Source organism: Scomber scombrus, chromosome 21, assembly GCF_963691925.1.
Source record: "Scomber scombrus chromosome 21, fScoSco1.1, whole genome shotgun sequence".
NCBI classification, from domain to species: Eukaryota; Metazoa; Chordata; class Actinopteri; order Scombriformes; family Scombridae; genus Scomber; species Scomber scombrus.
Window position 1 is genome coordinate 8,525,063 of NC_084990.1, and position 22,883 is coordinate 8,547,945.

Here is a 22,883-nt window from a genome sequence, read left to right on the forward strand (position 1 = left end):
AATCCGCACCAGGCTACTCGATTCAAATAAAGCAGATTTGTACTTTCTGTAGCTTCACTGAAACTCAAAACTCTTAACTACACCAAGAGCTATTCCCTGAGCAGGTCCCCCGCAAGTATATTGATTACTGTGCATGTGGAAAAAATATCTAATAATTGGACATTGGGCAAAATTGTGCCAACTGTGTGAGTGATGATGGGGGTGTGTGTCTGGTTTACTGCTAGACTGACCAATCAGGTAACAGCTCCAATGAGAGTGACATCAGCAGAGTAAAGTAAAGGTAATGTCTAGTGAGGTTTGTGGAGGAGGAAGGGGTTGGGTGGCGGGGTCTAAATGAATAATTTATAATAAATTATTCCACTTGTGTTTGGCCAAACTGTGTTTTCACTTATTCATGCACATGTATGTGTGATACATTTTTAATGGTATTTACTTATTTATTTGTTCATTTGCTTGACTGTCAGTCTCAGTTGAGTTTTCACAGCGAGGTTGAAAGACGGCTGTGAGGCAACGTGGGCTCTCTCCTGGTCCCAGGCCAGCCAGGCCTTGGTGGCTTTGTTTGAAAGAGCCCGTCATGCAGAAGGCAGCTGTTTTTCTTTTTCCCTGATATTTAACAAGTTGTCTAGCAGAAATACTATAAAATGTTACAAAGTGGCTGCAGTGGAAATGCTAGTGCTGGCTCTTCGGCTAATGATATCCGCAAGTGTCATAACCACAAAGGAGAGGGAACAAGAAAGACGTGCATCACGAAGGAGATACAGGATGTTCTCATTATCGTTCAGCCACTGTGATGCTTTCAACAATCTGGTTTCTTGGGAGTTGACATAACATTCGAATAGGCAGTGAAACATAATGTTTCTATGAAATAGGTAAGAAAGAAGAAGATCGAGGAATGTGTGGCTTTCACTGTGTGGGTGTGTGTGCTTGTATGTATGTGTGTGTGTTTGTTCATTCAGGGTCAGCAGCATTACTGTTGGCCGTGATGTGAGGATTCAGAAATTGTGTGATTTACATGAGCAGCTGTCAACACTCCTGATTCAGCTGACTTGCTTTAGCAACTGAGACAAAATCTGACTGACCAAGTTATTGATTTTTGAAAATGTCACATCGAGCCTCGTTGGATACATACAGACCTGCCAGACACAAATAAATATTGGACGAGGCTCAGCCTTCATTAACCTGGGAAACACGCCCGTGTTTGTGACCTGGCTCAGCTTTTAATTTAATGATGGTAATGCATTGTATTGACTCTGACTTTATTTATATTTGAGCCAAATCTCAAGGCGCTCTGTGCTCTTTTCCTGCTGCGTCCTCATCTGTTCATGTGTTCTGCCAGGCTGTGAACTGTGCCCACAGCATGAAAAGCAAGTCTCTGAATAAATGATCTAAATAAAAGGCATGTAAATAAGGGTCAGGCAACAGGACAAACGTTTCCTGTTGGTCACGGTGACCCCTTTCACAGGCAACAGCCAATTAATTTGGGTTGGGGGTACAGTAAGGAGTTTTAAGCACAACATCCACCCATGTGATGTCTTGATGTCAGATGAATTGTTTTATGCTTTGTAGGACATTGTTCAGGCATAAGCTATCACTGAGTGAAGCTTAATAGAGCCGCTTCTTTTTGAAACTACTGATTGCTGCATTTAAGGAATCAAATGTGAAGCTGACAAAACATAAATATAAAATAACTTATTCGACTGATTTGAATTGGTAAAAATATATATCACAGAGTCTATTATGTTAGAATTCTACTATAATTATATAGTACTGATTCAGAAACAGTCAGTATTTTAGACATCAGCACGCACAGAGCTACATTAATATTCATTTGGAGTCGTGTTTCTGTCGTCCTGATGAATCTAAGCCCAATATTATTCATTTTTACTTTTTTTACCAGCTCTGTTTGGTTTCCGCTAACTGAGGTACACTTGAAATTTTGCTGTGTGAAACCAGAGCAAACAAACTATAGGTGTGATAACGCCCTAAAACATACTGCAGAGCTACAGGGGACTGCAGTGATAATCATCTACACCCCTCTCACGTTACACATCAAACCTGGCAGTTCCTTCTGGTGTATCTGCCAATTACTACAGAACATGATTAGTGGTATAGTTACTTTCTCACTGATTTATTGAACACAGTTTAACCTCAGGTCAAATGTCTGAATTTTCACAGGTTAACTTGCACTTACTGATTAAGAAACTTTTCTAACTATGTTAGAAGTGCAGCTCAGTAGGTACCACTGTCAGTTTAAAGAAATAAAGTCTTTAGTTTAACCAGCAGAGCCAACTCTGTGGTGTCTTTATGTTCTTTCCCTTTGGTTTCCTGCAGACACATCTAGGTCAAGTGATTTGGAATATTTGTTATCAGGTGTAAATCCGAGTGTGACTTTTTTTTGCCATTTTATGCCCTCGTATCGGTCCAGAGTGTCTTAAGACCAAGATGGACTAATACACAGTTCAGTACAGGAAGGACTCTGGGAGGACGTGTTCATTTTTAACTGTGAATGATTTCAGGGTCTTCTCCTGCTGCCATCTTCCTCACTTCTTCTTTCTTCTTCTGCTCTCTCCTCTCACTGCTTGTCACTCCTGGTTTCACATCCCCTCCTTCACTCCTCAGCTGTGACAGTGAGGAAAGCAATATTAGGTGTGTTCACATAAGCGTGCGTACATTCACCATGTGCGATGTGCAAATTCACATCCATATGAGTGGGATTTCTCACATGAAACTGCACGGATGTCTGATCTAAGTGGGTTTAAAAAGCTATCGAGAGTAGGAGGGGACTTTAACATTTCCCCATGGAACAAGCCTGTCTGAAGTGAAAGATGATGGAAAAAAAAGCAAGCAAATGACAGATGAATGCATAGACGGAAAAAAGCAACAAAGAAAGACAGTGAAACTACAGTATAGGAAACTCAAGGGGATGGAGGCATAATGGTCGTATTCTCTTCTTCCTTTGTGGACAGCATTTTAATTTCCAGCTTTATTGCGTGGTACTTTACATTGTCTGTGAGTAATAAAAAACAAATTGCACAATGCAGTGAACATGTCCGCTGAGGTTTCTGGGACACAGCAAAAACTGGATGACATTGATCTGTGAGTCTGGAGTGATGAGGGAAAGGGCAGACAGTTAGTGATGTAACACATCCTCTTATCAGTGCACACAGGCTGTCGGTGTCATCCAGAAGGTTTACAGTACAGCACCAGCTCTCTGAACTTACTGTATAGGCCTCGCTGGGATATGACTGTTGATTTTTCATTACACTTTTAATCAGTTCTCAAACAGAAATAGCTGCATGGATTTGGCATTTTGTTATTATTACTGTGCAGTACAGTGTGCCCTTTTTTACAGAGGAAGTTTATAAGACAGAGGCTTTATCACTCGTGCTTTGAGATGAAACAGAGACGAGGGGAATAACAGCCTCTCCTTTTCAGATGTTCAAACTCACAAGGAACCTTTTAAGCCATTCGTGGCAGTTGTTAAAGAGACGTTCAAAGACTCTTTTTGAGGGAAGTCAGGGTATGTTGTAGAAAAACAAATTTAGTGCTAAAACTGTGCTGAATGCTAATTGAGAAAAACCTTAATAAAATACATCAGAATTATGTCAAGGACAGACTATCAGATTTATAATTAAACATTTTAAATTCACAATCATATACACGACCATCTGTTGTCATGTGTCTGAGGTTCCATGTTTAGTTCTCATGATGACAACTGAGCAAACTCTTGCTGAAAAAGACAGGATAGAAGGAGAAAAATAATTCTTTGGGTTTATCCAAACCAAAATAAGACTAAAACAGATCATTTAGTTTACCTTCACTTTTTCATTTTCTTTTACCACCTATGCTCTAGACCAGTGGTCTCCAACCCTGCTCCTGGAGAGCTACTGGCCTGCATGTTTGAGGTATCTCCCCACTCTACACACCTGATTCTAATAATTAGCTCGTTATCAAGCGGCTGAAGTTTGTCAAGGGGCTTGATAACAAGTTAATAATTAGAATCAGGTGTGTAGAGTGGGGAGCTACCTAAAACATGCAGGAGCAGGGTTGGAGACCACTGCTGTAGTTGCCAGTCAATCACAGGGCTAACATATATTATAAAGACAGATGACAATTCACATTAACACCTACAGGCAATTTAAAGTCACCAATTAACCTAACCTAAGCCGGAGGACCCGGAGAGAACCCACACAGACATGGGGAGAACATACAAACTCCACGCAGAGGGGCCCGAGTCGGCTCAGCATCCTCTTGCTGTGAGGCAACAGCGCTAAACACTGCTCCACCGTGCCACCCATTTAATTTACACGCATGTGTATAAAATGTAATGAGGCCTTGTGGAATAATAAGAGAAAATACAACTGCAGGTGCCTCCCTTTTAGCTTGAAGTTAAATTAATCATGACATAAGGTGATTAAAATCGCCTGAAAAGCTGTAAAGATAAATGAAGTGATTAGTATGACTTATCAATCTGTGTCTGAACAGCAGGTCTATATTATAGTTTACTGTAGCCTCCAGAAATAACAGACAGATTTTCCGAATAAAACGGGTTAATCAGCTAATTAGAGCAGAGATCCAACAGAATGGTCTGAAGAGATAACATCACTGTGCAAACTAATACTCGTTTTGTAATTTGTCCATTTGGCTCGTGAACAAAATGGGTTGACTGGATGAAAAAAGGCAGAAATCTCAGCAGCATGTGTGAAATAACTCTCTCAAGCCCATGCAAATGCAGTACGTCTGCCCACTGTCTGCTATGGAATAGTCTTACTCCAAGAACCTTCACATTTAAATCATAAGAAGCTGCCTATGATAATTAAGGTAATTTAGATGTAGTGGAGAGTCGTTTTTGCTCCAAATTGAGGCCTCATTACATCATATAGTAGTACTGTAAACTGACTCGTCTATAGCTCAGAGGCTGGATCATCCTAACCCAAATTCTCCAGCAGACGTCTGACTCATACAGTATCCAGTAAGCTAACAGACTCTAAGTACATTAGGAGGCTTGTGACCATAGGCGCCTGAGCAACAGAGCAAGTGGAGCAAATGCGTCCCCAATTGTATTTTTTTGCTACCCTAGTTTTTGCCTTTTTAAAGATAATATCATCATCATACAGTCCTTGCAATCAGGTGATTATATTTAAGCAGCCTATATTAAAAAAGCAAGAGAGCAAGCAATAAATAAATCATACTTTTTTGGACCACCCTTTGATGGATCGGAGCAGACTGACAGACTCACAGCGCCAAAGTTTCTGAATTAACAGAAGCTTAAGTCAAGCTTCTGTGGTGGAAAGTGACTTATTTAGACTTCTATGGACTACTTTGCTTTAGTTTAAGTTTTAATTAAACTTTGGATGGAATATTTTTTTAATACGAGGACGCACCGCTCCGTGTAATGATCTCTCATCCAGTCGCTCTGCTTTGTGCTTTCATCATTGTGATTATTCTCTCATTTTTCTCATACGGGGCAAATCAGAGGCACAAGTTTACTCCAAAGAGGGGTTTCACAAAAAAGTCTAGACCTCGACTTAAAGGCCCTTTTTAGTCTTCAGGAGCAAAATCATCTTCTGAGATGTGCATGAAAATATTCCTTGATTTGAGATAATGTAGGTCAAAATGATCTCCTGTATAACATGAAATCAACAGCAGCTGTCGGTGCTGTTGAAAATATCTCCCACTAGAAGCTGTGGGTAAAATAAACCGGTGGGATTGGAATTAGATTGTTGCTTTGAGGCCATTTCACCTTCCTCACCACCACCAATTATGTGTCTTTCCAAGTTTGCTCACCCATTTAAAAACTGCTTGTGACTATGCAGTTACAGTATATATATATATATTGTTTTGTTTTCCCACGGTGTATTTTTATATCTGCTGCGTTGTATTGATAAGTTGAAGGAGGGAGGCTGCTGTTGGAGGATAGAGAAGAGATATGGGTCAAAACTTCCAGTGGGATCAAGGATTCTCTCTTTGATCCGCGAGCTCATTAATTAACCATAAACAACATCAAGAACAAGAACAACAATTACAAGCCACCGACTCAGAATCTCCTCTGTTCAGAGCGGAGATGCGGTAATAACCGAGAGAACATGAACCCATATGCCAGTAAAATGCCTGTTGTCTTTGCTGTGTAATGCAAGTGAATGTGACCCTTGAAAAGCCAAAATACTGCATAATGCATGCTATTCTTCTCAGAATAATGCAGGTGATGCTGCTTTGAAGTGTTCATGCATGTACCGAGTACAAAAGCCTTTCTAGGCCTTATTACATTTACTTTTCCTTGAATCATTTTTGTGTTTTATGAGAATACATATAAACATCTCTTCTGTATGTCCAGATTTTTGTCCAGACTGTAACAACATTTTCTCTAATGTCTTTGAACACAGCAACACAATGCAAATCTGTGTTTCGGTTACAATTCATAGGCATTTTATTCCTATTTTGAATGAATGTTTAAATACCTACAGTACAGTACAACTATAACACCAGTATTAAATGTTAATGTTACTGCTACGGAGGTGGATGTTGAAGTCATACATTTCATCTCTGCTGCTGCTACTACTGAGCTCAATGAGGCAGTGACTGCTCAAGTCATTCATGATGCTTTTGAAGCTGTGCGGTAGAAGTCTGTTTAACAGTTCTTACTTGCTTAAAGCGCTTTTTTCCAGTCTTGCTACCGTCTAGCTTTCCATTTTTGTGTGTCACATACACAGTTTACAATAATACCAACGGCACATTTACTACTCGAAAGTCTTAGCAATTGTTTTTTGACAACAATGGTTCCTTAATTTCAGACAGAAGTAGAAAAAAAGCTATTTTGCATTAGCATAACGCTGTTTGGCTGTTTAGTTTAGATACTTCTTTCTTTAATGATTTCACACAATTAGTGACTGTGTGTACTGATGTTATGGTTATTAAAGAAAAGACATGACTAATTAATGAGTTTGGCTAACGTAACACTATCTCAGATAATGTTAACATTGCTGCTAACGCTACCCTAAACTCTTATAGCATCCAGAGCTAGCTTCCACACAGTGAAGAAATATTACAGTGGATGTGTTTGTCGTGAATAACAAAAATTTTAACCTGTAACCAAAGAAACGAACGTAGTTACACAGTTTAGCTTTAGAAGTAACATGGGTTACCCCAAGCTAGTTAGCTAGACATGTTGCAGCATACGTTGGAGCAGATAAACTTGCTGTTTAAGCCACAACACTTTAGCATGTGGAGAAATCCAAAGTTTGACAGAACTGCTGCGCCTACTCATAGTTGCTAAGCTATGATTGAACAATTTCTGTCCAGAGTAGGGATTTAGTGAAAACTAAATGATCATAGAGATGCATTAGCTGCTACTTCACAACAAAACAATCTTAAATCACTGTCATTTAGCCTCATGGAAGCACAGACTCATGCATAAATAAATGAAAACATAGCCATGTGCTGTGATAATCCGTAACTACTGTACCAGATGACTGTCAATTAATTCCCTGTCTTCATACTGGCAAATTCTGTCGCTGTACATCAAAATTTTGGCTCTCACTAGTGGAAAGTGACAATTTTTAAAAAATGTAAACCTAATCTTAATCTGTCCCCATACTTCTTGGATGTGTAGACTTGGAGAACATGCACTAAGTCAGGGCTTTAGTTCCCCTAATGTTCATCCGGTTTTGATGAAAACACCCCAAAATGAAAGCTGACAGACTGTACTTCAACATTGTCATCACTGCAGCGTTTCAAAGTAATAATGCTACATAACCAAAAAATGCGTGATCCAAGTGCTCATGGAGCTGGCTGTGTGATGCAGCAGTGACAAAGAGTCTGCGCCTGTACCACGGGCCAGATTTAGCCTCTTCTATAAACTCCTGTTTCTGTCTTTTCTATTGGTCCATCTGCCGCTCTCATGTGCTCACGCTTCTTAACTCGTCTCTCTCTCTTTCTCTCTTCTTGTATCTTTTTTTTCACCTCAGTTCAGAGTGGACAGCACAGCTTGTGATGTCTATATCAGTCCTCCCTCACACTTCTTTTCTTCCTTCTTTTCCCCATCTCTCAGCTATGTCTCTTCCTGTTGAGGAGCAGCTGTGCTGAAGTGAGTCAGAGAGACAGATAGAGACCCAGTCTGCGTTTGGATTTACATAGTAGCCCCCCGTATTGGCCATATTCTGGCTGAGGCCTCACCCAGTTTAAGATGCTTAAATGAACGTTTGATACCCTGCGACTGGGTCTCCCTTCTGCCATGAATAAAAAAAGATGAAAGAAATTTCCTTTCAAGCCGCGCTGTCCTGCTCACTGTGAAATCCCAGTCGTAATGTGAACATTAAGAACTGCCAGCCATTAGGTTTTATTTAACATCACAGTACATGATATTACTCCATATCCTGAAGACATGAACATTTCATTTTTCTAATATATGTTTCTATTGAATTGGAAAGGAGACAGTACCCAGGATTTAACTTGAGGAAATATAAAGTTCAAAGAAGTATTTACATCAAAAAGAATTAAAGTAGACTGAACTGTATTCGGGGGCAAAATGCAAACTGTGTAATAGTGACAGTGACACTGGTTTCAGTCTGGATGAGATATGTTGGACAACTTTCAGGAATGTGTTCTTTTTCAAATATTTTATATTTATTTATATTTTTTAACTCTGAGATAAAAGCAAACATAGTTTTGAAATTACCTCTAAAAACATGATTTGAGTGTTTTGTTGAAGTTACTTGCTTTTTTTGGCCACAAAACTTAAAAATGTGTTCGTGAGATGAACAGTTGTGCAGATTGTAATCCTTGAAACAAAGAAATGAAAATGAATTAATAAGTAAATAAGGATGTATTATCAAAGTTGTGTTTAGGGCTGCAACTAATGATTATTTCATTATTGATTAATCTGTTGATTTGTTTCGTTATTAGTTGTTTGGTCTATAAAATACCAGAAAATCATGAAAAATATTTGTCACTGTTTCCCAAAGCCCAAGATGCCATATCAAATGTCTTCTTCTGTCCCGATCAACAGTCCATGACTCAAAAATATTCAGTTTACTGTCATATAAACCAGAAGATATTCACATTGGAGAAGCTGGAATCAGAAAATTGGACCTTTTTCCTTCAAGAACGGTTCCAAACAAAGAATTGATAATGAAAATAGTTGTCAATTAATTTAATAGTTGGCAATAAACCAATGAATTGACTTATTGTTTCAGCTCTAGTTGTATTTAAAGTAAGTTGCGTCTGTATCTTCTGCCATACAGAAAGTATCCTTGTTATGCTGCCATTTACAGATACAGACCTCCGCTCCACCAGACGCCAACTTATAATCAAGAATATAAAGAACAGAGGTTTATTTAATGAGAACATCCCAAGTACAGAGGCCACAGCACCCTGATGAGGGCAAGGTAGCTATAAAAAATAAAAAGTGTTTTAATTTTGATGACACTGACCCCAGATCAAGTGAGTTAAGTACTTCTGTTGAGAAGAGTTTTCACTGTGAGTGTAAATGCTGCAGCTGTATGACCCTGTGAGCATCAGCTCTCTCTTCCTGTCCTCTTCTTGCCCCTTGTCTCTCCGTCTGAACACACTTTTCATATTCTCACCCTCGTCTTGACCTCATTTCCTTTCACCCCATTCTTTGCATGTGTCCCGTCTAATGAAGGTTATTAGGTTTTGGGTCAGGTATACTACTGCAGATCTTGCTCTCCTTCTTTCTTGTGTGCCTTTTTCGGAAGGTGTGGGGGATGCTCAGCCATGGCTTTCTTATCCACCTTTTTATTCAGGCCAGCTCAGATTAGCGCAGCTCAGATCAGATGATTTATCAGAGGAGGCACACAGAGATTCCAAAAAGAAGGGAGAGCATAAGAGAGGAGGAGGATAAGGCGTTCAGAGAAGGAGGTGATTGTTTGTGTATGTGGTCTTGCATAGGCTACTTTCAGGGACAAATTTCAGACTAAAGACTGGTAAATTGGCAATGTCTTGTCCAATGGGGACAAAAGCTGTGTCCCTAGTTGGGAAAGATCTGATTATTGGGTCAGTGTTTAAAGTTAAGCTAAGGGCTTGGCAAGTAGTAGATATGATTAGGGTTAGGGTAAGTCTCCACGAAATACATTTAATTTCATGTAACGTCCCCAAAAGTGACCTCGGACAACATGTGTGTGTGTTCATGTGAGGGAGCGTTCGGTCAGCATCACTTGGGTGGCGGTTAGCCGTGAAGACTCCAGCAGTGCAGACGATTACATCATACCAAGCAACCCTTCAGGCCAAACATAATGTCTGATAGCAAACAGCACTGCATCACTGCTCGGATTTGGCCCCATTTTCAGCCATACTAGGTCATTAAACCTTACCATACATAAGATACATTAACTCTGAATGTATGCAACAGATTACATAATAATCACTATTCACTGTAAAAGCTAAACTGAGCCTGGTTTTTTTTTTTAAATAAAACATGAAGGATTGTTATTAGTACAGTAGATGACGAAGCTGCTGTTATATGGAGTGAAATATAAAAATATTCTCAGTATTTGATTTGTTGTGTTGATCCTTACAGACTCTTGGTGTGTTTTACAATTTCAACAAAAGTAAAACTGTCTTTGTATTTTGGCCCATTGTCATACATTGCATTAAATACAGTAAATGATACCAATTTGCTATTGCTACATAAAGAATAAACCAACCTGGGTGGTAATATTAACTGCAGAGCATAGTTTATAGTACATTTGTCATTATTAATCACAGTGAGAGATGATGTGTTGTGAATAGGATCAGTTCAGTTATTTTTTACCTTTCACAGTCAGCCCTCTTATTTTCATTTAGGTTAACTTTGTATTCTGTGAATAGTACAAATTAGCCCATAGAAAATATACTTTATGAAGAGAAATGACTTAAGCTGTGGAAAACCATTAACCAGTTAAAATGCATGTTTTACTTGATTTGTTATATTATAATTTTTTATTTATTTAAAGAAAACATATACCCAGAGGAAGTATAATGAATGTTGTCTGACTTCTTGTAAGTTTGTTTCTAAAATTTCCAGTCCTCATAAATGCAGTGACTAACGCTCCAGTGTATGCCTACATAAAAAACAAATTAAAGGCCTAATAACTTTATTCTTACACACACATACTGAATACTTTTCTTTCCTTATAATCCACACATTTGCAAAGCTGATTTCTTTAAAGAAAATGTTGAGACCTGAATTGTTTACATCCGCGTTTGCTAGCTCTCAGTCGTCTTCTTCCCTGCCTTTACTTGGTGTTTACTGTGTTTCTTGGCTCATTACCGCCACCCACAGTTAATCAGTGGAATTAGCACGAGATGGACCGCAGGAATGTGCATCAAATCGGCCACATGCTTCAACTACAGACAAAGAAAATAGCAAAGCAAAGAGCCACTGATTAAAACAGTGTTTTAGAGCCTTTATAGCTAGTTGGTCAGAAACTCCACGGGGTACCTTTAAACATTCCATACTTTAATATTTGTTGAATTAATCGGTTAGACATAGGTGCTTTAACTTGTGAAGTTTCCAGGCGAAACCCATGAAAAGAACAATGTACTTACACAAGGTAATGGAAGTATTTATCCCTTTAGTAATTAGCTACATGAAACTGGTCGATCACTGATGTTTTTCCAAGTACTGAGCTGTGATATTTCAGCATTTCCCAGCTCAGTAAGGTTGTAAACATGTTGCTGATTTTGCCTGTCCCAGCTCCCCTGATGGGACATTGCATTGCATTCTGGTCACTTTTGCTCCTGATCTTTGATTGTTAGATGGCCTTAGGGGCTCCCTGCCTGAGCCACATGGCCATGTCTTCAAGGCTCCACGTAGGCTGTAGCCTAAATCAGACAAGAGCAGCCTGTCAGGCCTCTACTTTGCTGACTTGAGCTGTCAGGTTTATTGTGATGTTTTTATGGTTTTCCCACTGAAAGCTTTTCAACTCCAAACTGCACCGGCTTGAAGGAAATTGTAAGCCAGTCCATCACCTTCAACACTAACAAGTTCCCGTTCAGGTTGTGAGTGTCAGGGGAGAAAAGCTTTAGTGCAAGTAGACACACATACATATTTGAACACGCACACACGATTGTGCACTACTGTTAGAAATAATATAATTTCTCTAGCCTGCAATCCAATTTATGTCATTGTTTGTTGTTATTTTCTATTTCTCGTCTTTGTTGTTTAATCATTTGTGCAAATAAACTAAACTCTAAACCTAACTCATTCTGATGTTGCCCTTTAGCTCTTGAAATGTCTCCACAGCCATTTTGCACTGTACCGATCTCTATTTCTTCTCATTTATTTTGTGGATGAGATTTCTGCAGCTTTCTAATTAGCTCTTGTCCTGCACATATTTATTGGCCGATGCAAAGCCTGAAGCGAGCCTTTGGGTGGCCTTGACTAGAAAAAAGGTCAGCATGGGGAGTGGGCTTCTACAACGTTGCATGTAAGGTCCAGGCATGAGCGAGTGAACACTGAAAGCAGGCGGCTGTGCATCCTAATGGAGCCCCCCTGCGTTAATAACAGTAAGAGAAGATGAACTTGCCCGTTTAAACAAATTGGCAATGCTAGCACGTAGCCACACAGCCACACAGCCGCTGCCTAATATAGACCACCGTCGAATTAGCACGCTTGAGCAGAGATTTACACACATATGCACTCACACACACACATACGCACGCCGCACATGCCGACACACGCAAGGCACAGAGAATGACAAACTGATTAGCTCCCTCTCACTGAGAATTAATTGGGTTTCTTCACGCTTAAAATTAATTCCCTCTTTTATAATGTCCTATTTAAGATTTGTGGCGCCTAAATAAATAGAGGTGATGAATGGCTGGCGTGTCGAGGACAGTCGGGATTGTTTTAGGGATTCGGAGGGCCTGAAACGCCGGCTGTGCATTTTCTGCCCCACGATTTGAAATTGACAACAGGTGACGCACGCCTGTTGGACCTTGAATGTGATCTAAAGTCCGAAGCGCCCCTTTTTTCCTGTCATTCATCACACCATTTCCCTGCTCTCATTTCACGTTTTTTGAAACAAACATCAGGGCTCTTTCAGGATACAAACAGAAAACATCGTGATGTGATTTTTGGGAGGGGAGGATGAGTTTTTGAGCTTGAGACGGTCATGTTTTATGTTCAAAGATTACCATCAGCTGTGTTTTATTGCTTCGCGGCCCTATCTGATCCGGAGATTTCTAATGTCTTTGTTGTTTAGAGACACACAGATATTGACTGAGCCCTTAGGTATACCTCGTTTTATTCAGTCGGAATAAAAAGTGGCGAGGCTGGGGATCAGCAAAGCCCAAATGGTTTTGATGTGAATTTCCCACGGTCTTAGTTGAATACTACCCAGATTTCTGATGTGAAATATCTCTCATTATTTCTCATTATTCTTCAGGTACCTTTTTTTTTCTTTTTTTTTTTTTATCTTCAAAAAGTATAGAAATGATTATTGCTTAAAGGGACTCAGGGCCTTGTTGCAAGTTGTTTATTTCATACTCAGATACTGTCTATAGAGCTCAGGTTGTATTTGACAGCAGAGAGATTTAACAGCATGCCTGAGGACACACACATACACACACACACACACACACACACACACATTAATATTCACTTCATAACTTCTGAGCGGCAGTTAAACAGAAATATCAACAAACACAGGGGAGACAGACCCAAAAATCAAAGCACCGTCTCCTTTGGTAAAACTTTTTTCATTATAGCAATCATGTCGCATTAATGATAGGAATTAGCATTGATTAACAGGAGTGTGAGCTTGCTGTTGATATTATTTGTTGGTATCATCAGTGTCATTTAGTAGCTGGAGTTGTGATGTATGTATTCAATTGTTCAGATTTTGCCTGCTTTTTTTTGTCCAATTTGTTTAACATTTTCACTCTGTCCCCTCAAGCCCAACACCTTCCACTTATGAGTACATTATACAAATTAACAGTGCAGCGACAAGTAACTGCTGCAGAGCTATTTGGAGAGATCACACAAGCCGATTTTTTAGCATCTTGTGTTGAAGTTTTTTTTTTGGGATTTTCAAATTCATTTTAAGCCGTGCTGCTCGCGGCTCCAAAATATACAGCAGACCGCCTGATTCAGAGTGTGATAGGAGCTCTGTGGCCTTGCTGTGTGTGGTGTTGAATACTGCAGTCATTTTGCAATTAAGGCTTTTAAAATATACTGAATGCTGTGGAACATAGCTCTTTGTTGGTGCATCCTGCTTAAAAAGACTATCAATAATAGATAATCAATGTTTATAGTACTGTAAATAATAGAATTAAACTTGGTGCATCGCCTTTCGCCTATCTCATCAGATATACTAAACTATCAATTCGGACTACAACCTAAATGACCATTTCAGTAACTACTAAAGGTTGAAGGGTTTTGGAGTTCTGAATAGAAGAGGTTGGCCGCATTCACTCCTGTGCAACATTAAATAGACCAGCATGTATATTCAAAAGTATTTGGGGGAAGACAAAAGGAAAAAGTTGGGCTTCAACCCAAAATGGCGGCTTGGGCGCAAAAATGGCAGGGACGAGACTACGTGTGTGTGGGAGGAAACAGACAAAAGGGAAGATGGCAGATTTGGACCGAAAATGGCGGCTTGGACACAAAAAAAATGATGGGGGATGAGACGACGCATGTGTACGTGTCTCTCCTGCAAGTATGTAAATTGGGAACTTTTCCTCTGTGCATATGTGACTATGTTTAAGGCCAATTCAAAGTACATGCACGGGACCTGTGTAGGGTAATGGTGCCAGGTTAGGAAAGAGATTAGTTTGTATGGAAGACGTAATAGTTACTGGATATAACTCTGACTAAATATCACAACAACACAGTGGATATCAGAGAACTATCAGAGGAGAAGAGAAAAAACAAAGGGGGAGCTGGAGTTTTGTCGATAAGATGATGTCATTGGTCGTAGGCCACAATGACCAATGATGACCGTATAGGCAGAGGGTCCAGGGGCATAGTTCAGGTATAGGTGTGAAACTTGGATGATTGCTTTTGCATCAGTTTCTGTTTCTGTATTAATTTATGTTCTTAGATTTCACAGTTTGGCTCAATAGAGCTCTCAGGAAGAGACATATTTGTTATTATTTGGCCCAGAGGCAGTCTGTTCCAAAGGTGGGAACTACACATGTGCTGGAGCCTTGCTTTTTGTGTTTTTTTGAAATCCGGTTGTCATGGCAACTGAAGGTTTGAAACTACTTTGATACCAGTGCAGAAGACTCGGTACTGAATTTTACACAATTTTGAAAACATTGGCCAAAAGGAAAAAAAAAAAAAACTCTCTGAAATGTCACTGCTGCATCACCTCTAGAGGGCATCAGTGTGTGGCTGGGTCACACAGTGAAGGATTGATAGACATAGCTGCAATCTAGCTCCTGACTGTGACTGAAGTCTGACTTAACTGGGTGAATAAACTGGAGCCAGGAGGAAGAAAAATCGAGAGCTATTTTTCTCACAGAGCCAAAAAGGATGGATTCACAGCCAACTTGAAAAGCCCTGCGCTAGAGTTGGCGCCTAACGACCAGCAGTGCCAGACTCAATGAACTGTAGGCTGCTTGTTTTCATGCAGACAGGTGACAGTAAGAATGAAATAAAGGGTCACCTATCAGGAGTCACGAACATGAGTCATTAGTTATTGATGCTCAGCACATACATTCTTTATTTAACCTTTATTTTTCAAAAGATAACAGAGATTATATGTGTGTTCTTTGACTTTCAAACAAATGGGAGACAGAGTTTGACATTAGAAGGCTGTTTACACATTGGTCTGCTGAAATTGGAAAGTTTAATATGTGTCTCTACAAATGTGATTTCTGGCATTGCGACTAGTCTGGGGCCAATCTTTCCCCAGTATTCAACTTACATGAGTGTGATGTGGAACTTTGAAGCCTCCAGTGCACAAACACTGAGAATGGACTTTACAGTGATGTAGGAGGCATCTTGTGTCCAGCTGTTCAACTCTTCAAATGCAAAATATTCACGGATTCTGCATTTTTCTATGAATGAGAGAGAAGTGATGTCATTTCAAGGATTTTAACAAGATAACTAATGATTTTTGGGTGTGAAAAAACATATTAGTCACAAATTATTATTCAAAGTAGAGTATTTAATATACATCTTCAAACATGTATGTAGAAGATCTTTAAATTCACATCGATAAAACGGGTTTTACGTGCTTTCATTGAAGCAAAAAATTGAGTTAAATATGAGTTTTGTCTTAGGTATTCATATTAAAGCTCTGCTGATATCAGTATTGGTTGTGTTTGAAATATGCTCCTACTTTCTGGTCATCTACATTATGAGGCTTTGTTGTAATACTACATTTTAGATGTACCGGTGCCAAAACAGAGCTGCACTTTGACACTAATCTCTTGTTTTTATAACTCCAGTTCATTATGATTGTCATGCTTGTTGTTGCGTAAGAAGCCTCTCCTCCTCCTTTCATAGACATGTGTGGGCTCTTTAATGGGATGTGAATAAGTTAATGTAGAAAGGTCGGTGTCGGAGCAGCGGCTCGCCTCACCTGTCATCGGGCGCCGGTGCTCTGTGATAGCAGGTGTTCTCCATACAGCACAGTGTGTGTCACAGCTGTCAGTCTCCTGACAAAGACCTGTCCAGCCTGGTTAGGCAGAGAGTCTTGGGGAACACACACACACACACACACACACACACACACACACACACACACACACACACACACACACACACACACACACACACACACACACACACAGCACGGTCATATTTGCATGAGCACATACACTGATGTGAATAATACCATGTCAAGGTTAGTTAGAGCTGAAGACAATTGATTAGCAGGCTGGCAGGAGTCTGACTGATTAGGACATGAACTAGTTTTACCCCCTCTTTCTTTCACCTTCTTTCTTTCTCCATCCCTCCCTTCTCTGTCAGGGGTTTGACTGTTTCCCAGAATCTGTCCTGCTGTCAACCTTCATTATATCTCACCTGGAGCGCTCCTGCCGTTTGTGTTTTAACTGAAAACTGAGAATTGTAGCTTTGAACGAACTCACGCTGTATACTGTATAAGTTGTTCTACATGATCTTCTACAGTCTAGTTTTTTTGTTGTTGACATAATCGTGTGATGTTTTATAACCTGATTGATTTGAATGCCTTTTTTTCTTTTGTGTGTGTGTACGTGTGTGTTCTGCAGGTGGCCGAGATGCACGGTGAGTTGATAGAGTTTAATGAGCGCCTGTACCGATCCCTCATGGCCAAAGACCACCTCATTGTCCAGATGAGACAGGAACTCATTGACCTCAGAGGACCAGTGAGTAACACGACACACACACACACACACTCACACTGATGTTTCCCCTCATCTAATTTCTCTGCAGGTTTCTTCCTGCCTCCCCGCTCTCTCTCTCTCTCTCTCTCTCTCTCTCTCTCTCTCTCTCTCTCTCTCTCTCTCTCTCTCTCAACCTGCCATTTTCTTGACTCTCCCTCTAGTGATTCTGTTTGACTTTTATCTCCACTTCCACTGTTTGTTTTTGCAGTTTTCCTCTACGGTTAGTGGCTGCCAATAATGGTTAACTGCACTTTCCTGTGTTTTCATTTTCAGTCGGCGCTTCTGCACTGAATTCCCCAGAAATAATTAATCATTTTGTTTAGCACTGACATATTTCTGCTTCTCTGTTGATGAAATTTGACTCTTTGCTCTTTTGCTGTCTGTTCAGCCACTGCGGCTATCAATGCTAATGCTAACTGTCCACTTCTCATGTGTAAAAGCTACTCAGAAACAAACTACTTTTGCCTCATACTTTTCAAAGTTGTCCTCTACAATAATGACAAACACACACAGAATGCCAACATCTGGTCATGCTCAGGGGAGCTTGAAGCAGTCTGGACACACACACACATACACACACACTATATTCTCGGTGTGAGTTGATGCAGCAGCAGTGATGAGTGCCCCAAGCGGACGATACGGCCTCTTATCCCTCAGCTTCAGCCCTGCTCTGCTGGACCACTCACTCTGTTTGTGTGTGTGTGTGTGTGTCCATCTCTGGCTCCTGTGTGCTTCATGCTTACAGCTCCCCCGAGCTGCTGCAGATGACCAAACTGTGGTCACTTTATTTCTGCCTCTATACTTCTGTGACTCTCTCTCCACCACTCACACTTCTATTACTTTCATGGTGTGTGGTTGTGTGTGTGTGCGTGTGTGTGCGCGTGTGTGTGCGCGTGTGTGTGTGTGTGTGTGTGTGTGTGAGTGTGTGTGTGAGTGTGTCACTCTGGGAGCGTTTGATCATAGCCTGGAGGCTGCAGGGACCCCACTGCGCGGTGGTGACAGTGTTTTAGCTTAGATTTAGATAGTCTGTCAGGAAGAGCTGAGAAGCTGAAAGGGCAGCTATGGATAAGTCTCAAACACACACAAAACACATACGCACACGCACACATACACACACACACACACACACACACACACACACACACACACACACACACACACACACACACACACACACACACTGTCATTCAGATGACCAACAAATGTTGTTCCTCAAGGGATCTGGACGAATGGAAGGAGAGTGACAAATAATAGGCTTGATGAACTCGCACACACATCAACACACATACAAACGCACTGAGGGTGTCACATCTGGATTACCCGACAGCAGTGGAGGACACTGACAGCGTCACATACAACGCATATGTGCATGCAGAGGAATTCCAGATGTTTTTTCCAGCTGAACAAACAGTATACTGCAGAACTCTATACCAGCTGATCTGTGTGTATGTGCGTCTGTGTTTGCTATATTTGTGTATGAGTTTGTAATATATGAGCGTGTATGCGTAATGAATCTCTCACTTAATTATCAATCTCTCTTTTTTTCAGGTTCCAGGTGATTTAAGCCAGACTTCAGATGACCCCAGCCTCTCAGATTTTGAAACGTAAGAATTTATCTCTTTATTTTTCCTCCCTTACACTCGTTCCCCTCAACTATCTCTGAAAAATAATGTTTGTTGACAATTAATTTGCCACAGCAAATGTGTTTTGAAAGAACCATAAATTACATTTTGAATTACATCCTTTATCAATGTAATGAAAAAAACTTTTTAATGAATATATTGCCTTTGTTTTCTTTACAGTGTCCTTTCTAGTACAATGTATTTCACTATGTTCAAGCACTTGCTACTTTTGATTAAAGGAACAGTTTGGCAATATTTGGACATATGTTTATACAGGAGTTAGATGAGATTGATATCGCTCTCATGTCTGTACAGTAAATATTTGAAGGTGTAGCTACGGTAAATATGAAGCTACTGCCAGCAGGCGGTTAGCATTGCTGGAAACAAGTGCTAGCCTGTCTCTGTTAACAGGTAACAACATCTACCCAACAACACCTCTCTAAATCACTAATTAACACATTTTCATCTTGTTTGTTTAATCCGAACAGAAACCAGGAGTGTGAAAAACAACAAAGCTAAGCTAAACTAAGTTTATTACTGCAGGTTCGCACATACAAGGATATTGTTGCGGTACATAACGGTAAAAAAAAAAAAACCAACCAATCAAATTAAGTAATCCTAAATCATGTAAAAACAGAAGAAAGACATTAACAAACAAACAAAACGAGCTTTTACAGGTTTAAATTATACAATGAATAGAAGGTAAATGAAAGGTACAAAATATTGATCAGGAATGTTCAAATGTTTATAGTGTAAACAGCAGAGATGTGCAGAGAGTGTTTTTATCTGTATCTGTATTTATTGAAGCAGCAAAATTATTCGTATTTGAATGAAAGGAAAAATACACTTCTAATTTTAGGATATGACAGTGTCCTTTAATAATAATCTGAAGCTATTTATTGATGTTTTTTGTCCCTTCCTGAAAAATACATTATTAAAAAAATATATTTGTACAAAACAAATTTTCCAAAAGACACTCTATTTGTGCTTTTCCGAATTCTGTATTGGGGTTTGGCTTCACCTCTAATAAACACTATATGCAGCATGAAGGGTTGCAAATACAAATACAAACCTTAACATTTCATGTGGTCATAAGCAGACATGCATGCAAACTAATAATATTGAATAAAAATGACATTTTGAGTGTTTTATTTGAGATTAGTCAAATAACTTTAATCAATTCCTTCATTGAACAACAAAAACATGAATGTTGAGTAAAATAAACATATTCCCTTCTGGAAATCATGTGTTCATGTGATGGAGGAATGCACAGTGCATGTAGGGGGTGAGGCCCTGCAATAATTAATGTTCTATGTGCATGTGATTGAAGAATAAGGTACATATTCAACTGTATTTGCATTAAATCTGGTTGTTTTGACCAAGATTATGCTACCAGATGTGTTTTTCTAACTACATTTAAGTTCCCTGTTATAGGCTAACATGCAATTTTGTAATATTCCAGTTTATTTCCCTTAGTTCCCATATATTCCTGTTAATTCCCATTTATTCCTGCTAATTCCCATGGAAAGTTTCCAAATTTTAAAATTCCTTTGATCTGTTTTCACTCTTATCTTGGGATTCTCTCTTCTTTTGTATCTTTTAATAGCTAACATCTCACTGTGGCTTAATCCGTCCCTACATCCTCTTAAAATCTGCTTTCTCAGCATGAACTATTCTTTCTCAAGTTTACCAAGTGAGCAGAGCTTAAACACTGTTTGATTTCATATATTCATTCATTCGTTCCGAGCTCTTGGTTCATGACCAAATTAGATTTGGAGGTGTTTTACCAGAGTGAGCTGTAATTTGCTGTAGCTCTCCAAGCGTAGTGCTGACACACTGTTGATGTTGCTGCTGCCAGTGATAATGATAATGATGATGATGATGATGGCAATGGTTGTTGTTTGTGTCACTCAGGGCTCATCGCGCTCTCATCAACGTGTGGATCCCCTCTGTGTTCCTGCAGGGCAGAGCTGCCAACGCCTACCACGTCTATCAGGTAAACTTTGATATGTCTGCTTGAGCTGTGGATTCTGCTTACTGGACGATACAAGCACATACAGTCTTCCTATGAATGTATTTTACTGCAGTATACCTGTAGACAAAAATAAAGAGGGCTAGGGGTATAAGTCCATTAAGCCGCGGAGCGAGGGAACAAATAAGCAAGCCCTGAAATAATCATACATTAACCAAAGTTTGTCTTAATACCTCATTAGCAGCAGCATTCATTAGCATTGCTGCTCCCAGGGCTTTTTTCCCCTTCAGCTGTGAGCTCATGAGGTCAAACAAAACCATTTAGCCTTAGATTTGAATAGGAGGGGACAAACTATGGGGCTTCTTTATTATCTATCCACTATCTTTATTCAAGAGAGTGGTTGTTCAAATTGAGAGCATGATTTATGGATTTCACATTCAGATTTTCTAATTCTTTGCCTCAAACCTTGCCCTCACACTCAAATAACCTCTGCTTACTCCCAGATGTGTTATAGCTTACACAGATTTCTTGCTAACCCTAACCCTAACCCATCTACTCTCGTATTGTTTGTGCAACAACCCTGTCGAAATCCCTCAACCCATACATGGTGAGCTGCCTCCTCGTAGGTACGTCCACTTCTTAGAGTGTCCCATACTGGCGGTTACTCTTTAACCAGCTTCATCCACTGCCACCCTTCATGGCTTTATTATATGTATTTCTCTTGCTTCCTTTATACATTTTTAAATAAAATGACGGTTAATAAATATATTCGTGCCCTGACATTTACACCCAGGAGTTTCACGCAATTTGACTCAACACCTAATACTGGTTCTTGAGCTCTGTGGGGGATACTTATCTTAGCGAGGTGTGTTGGGAACTGGACTCGAGAGCTGCTCAACAAACTGAACTGCTGCTGCTTCTTGTATCTGTCACGTTATCGAGCAAAGTAGACAATGGTGGCTCATTCCCTCGGTGACAGTTTTACTGTCTGTCACATTAACAAGGTGTTACACCTCAGCTCTCGTACCACAGCTGTCCCCCATGTGAGATAGAAACACATACACACACTCAGACATTCAGTCACTTGGTTCAGCTTCTTGAGACGGACAGACACACACACACACACACACACACACACACACGCACACACACACACACACACACACACACACACACACACACACACACACACACACACACACACACACACACACACACACACACACAGAAAGATTGGTAGGATAGGTATTTACAGAAATCATAAAAATGTAGGGTTCACACACAAACACACACACACATGTATACACATGCAGATACACGTGAGAAACACATGCAAGCACAGTACAGTAGACAGACTTGTTCACACTGTACAGAACCACTTGTCACACAGAACCACTTGTCACACAGAAAGACACACACACACACACACACACACACACAGACACACACACAGACACACACACACACACACACACACACACACACACACACACACACACACACACACACACACACACACACACACACACACACACACACATACACCCACACATACTCACACACTGTGCTTTTATCTGCTCTGTAGCCAGGAGGTACAGCTGTAACGTTAGTCAGGGGAAACCATATGGGACAGAAGAGACAAGTGACACATCCTCAGCTCTAGCTGATAGTCAGGACTGGCTGGCTCCCGAGCTCAGCCCGGCTCAACTTATACATAATAGATGTAAATTCACAACTCAGAGCTGTTGCTGAGAGCTGTCTGACACCTTTTTGTGTGAAATTATCTCCGTCCTTCTGACAGGACAGAAGCATGACGATGGCAAATGAGATGCATTGTTGTAATTTCTCTTGTTCCCATCACTCAACAGCCGTAGACTCACTCGCACAGATTTGTGGGTCAGTGTTTTCCCTTTGTGGACACAGTGACAAATGTATTTGGGCATTTCTCACCAAATGTGTTGAAAATAATTTAGAAT

The 22,883-nt window shown here is 40.1% G+C and overlaps 1 protein-coding gene across 1 annotated transcript in view; it reads left to right on the forward strand.

Annotated features, from left to right (window-relative positions):
• Positions 1-22,883, forward strand: part of snx29 (sorting nexin 29) — a 137,891-nt gene that overhangs the window by 72,517 nt on the left and 42,491 nt on the right. Inside the window, exons 16-18 of the mRNA XM_062442326.1 lie at positions 17,179-17,295; positions 18,862-18,917; positions 20,850-20,931. Of these exons, the coding sequence (XP_062298310.1) occupies positions 17,179-17,295; positions 18,862-18,917; positions 20,850-20,931 (255 nt within the window). The remainder of the gene's footprint in view (positions 1-17,178; positions 17,296-18,861; positions 18,918-20,849; positions 20,932-22,883) is intronic.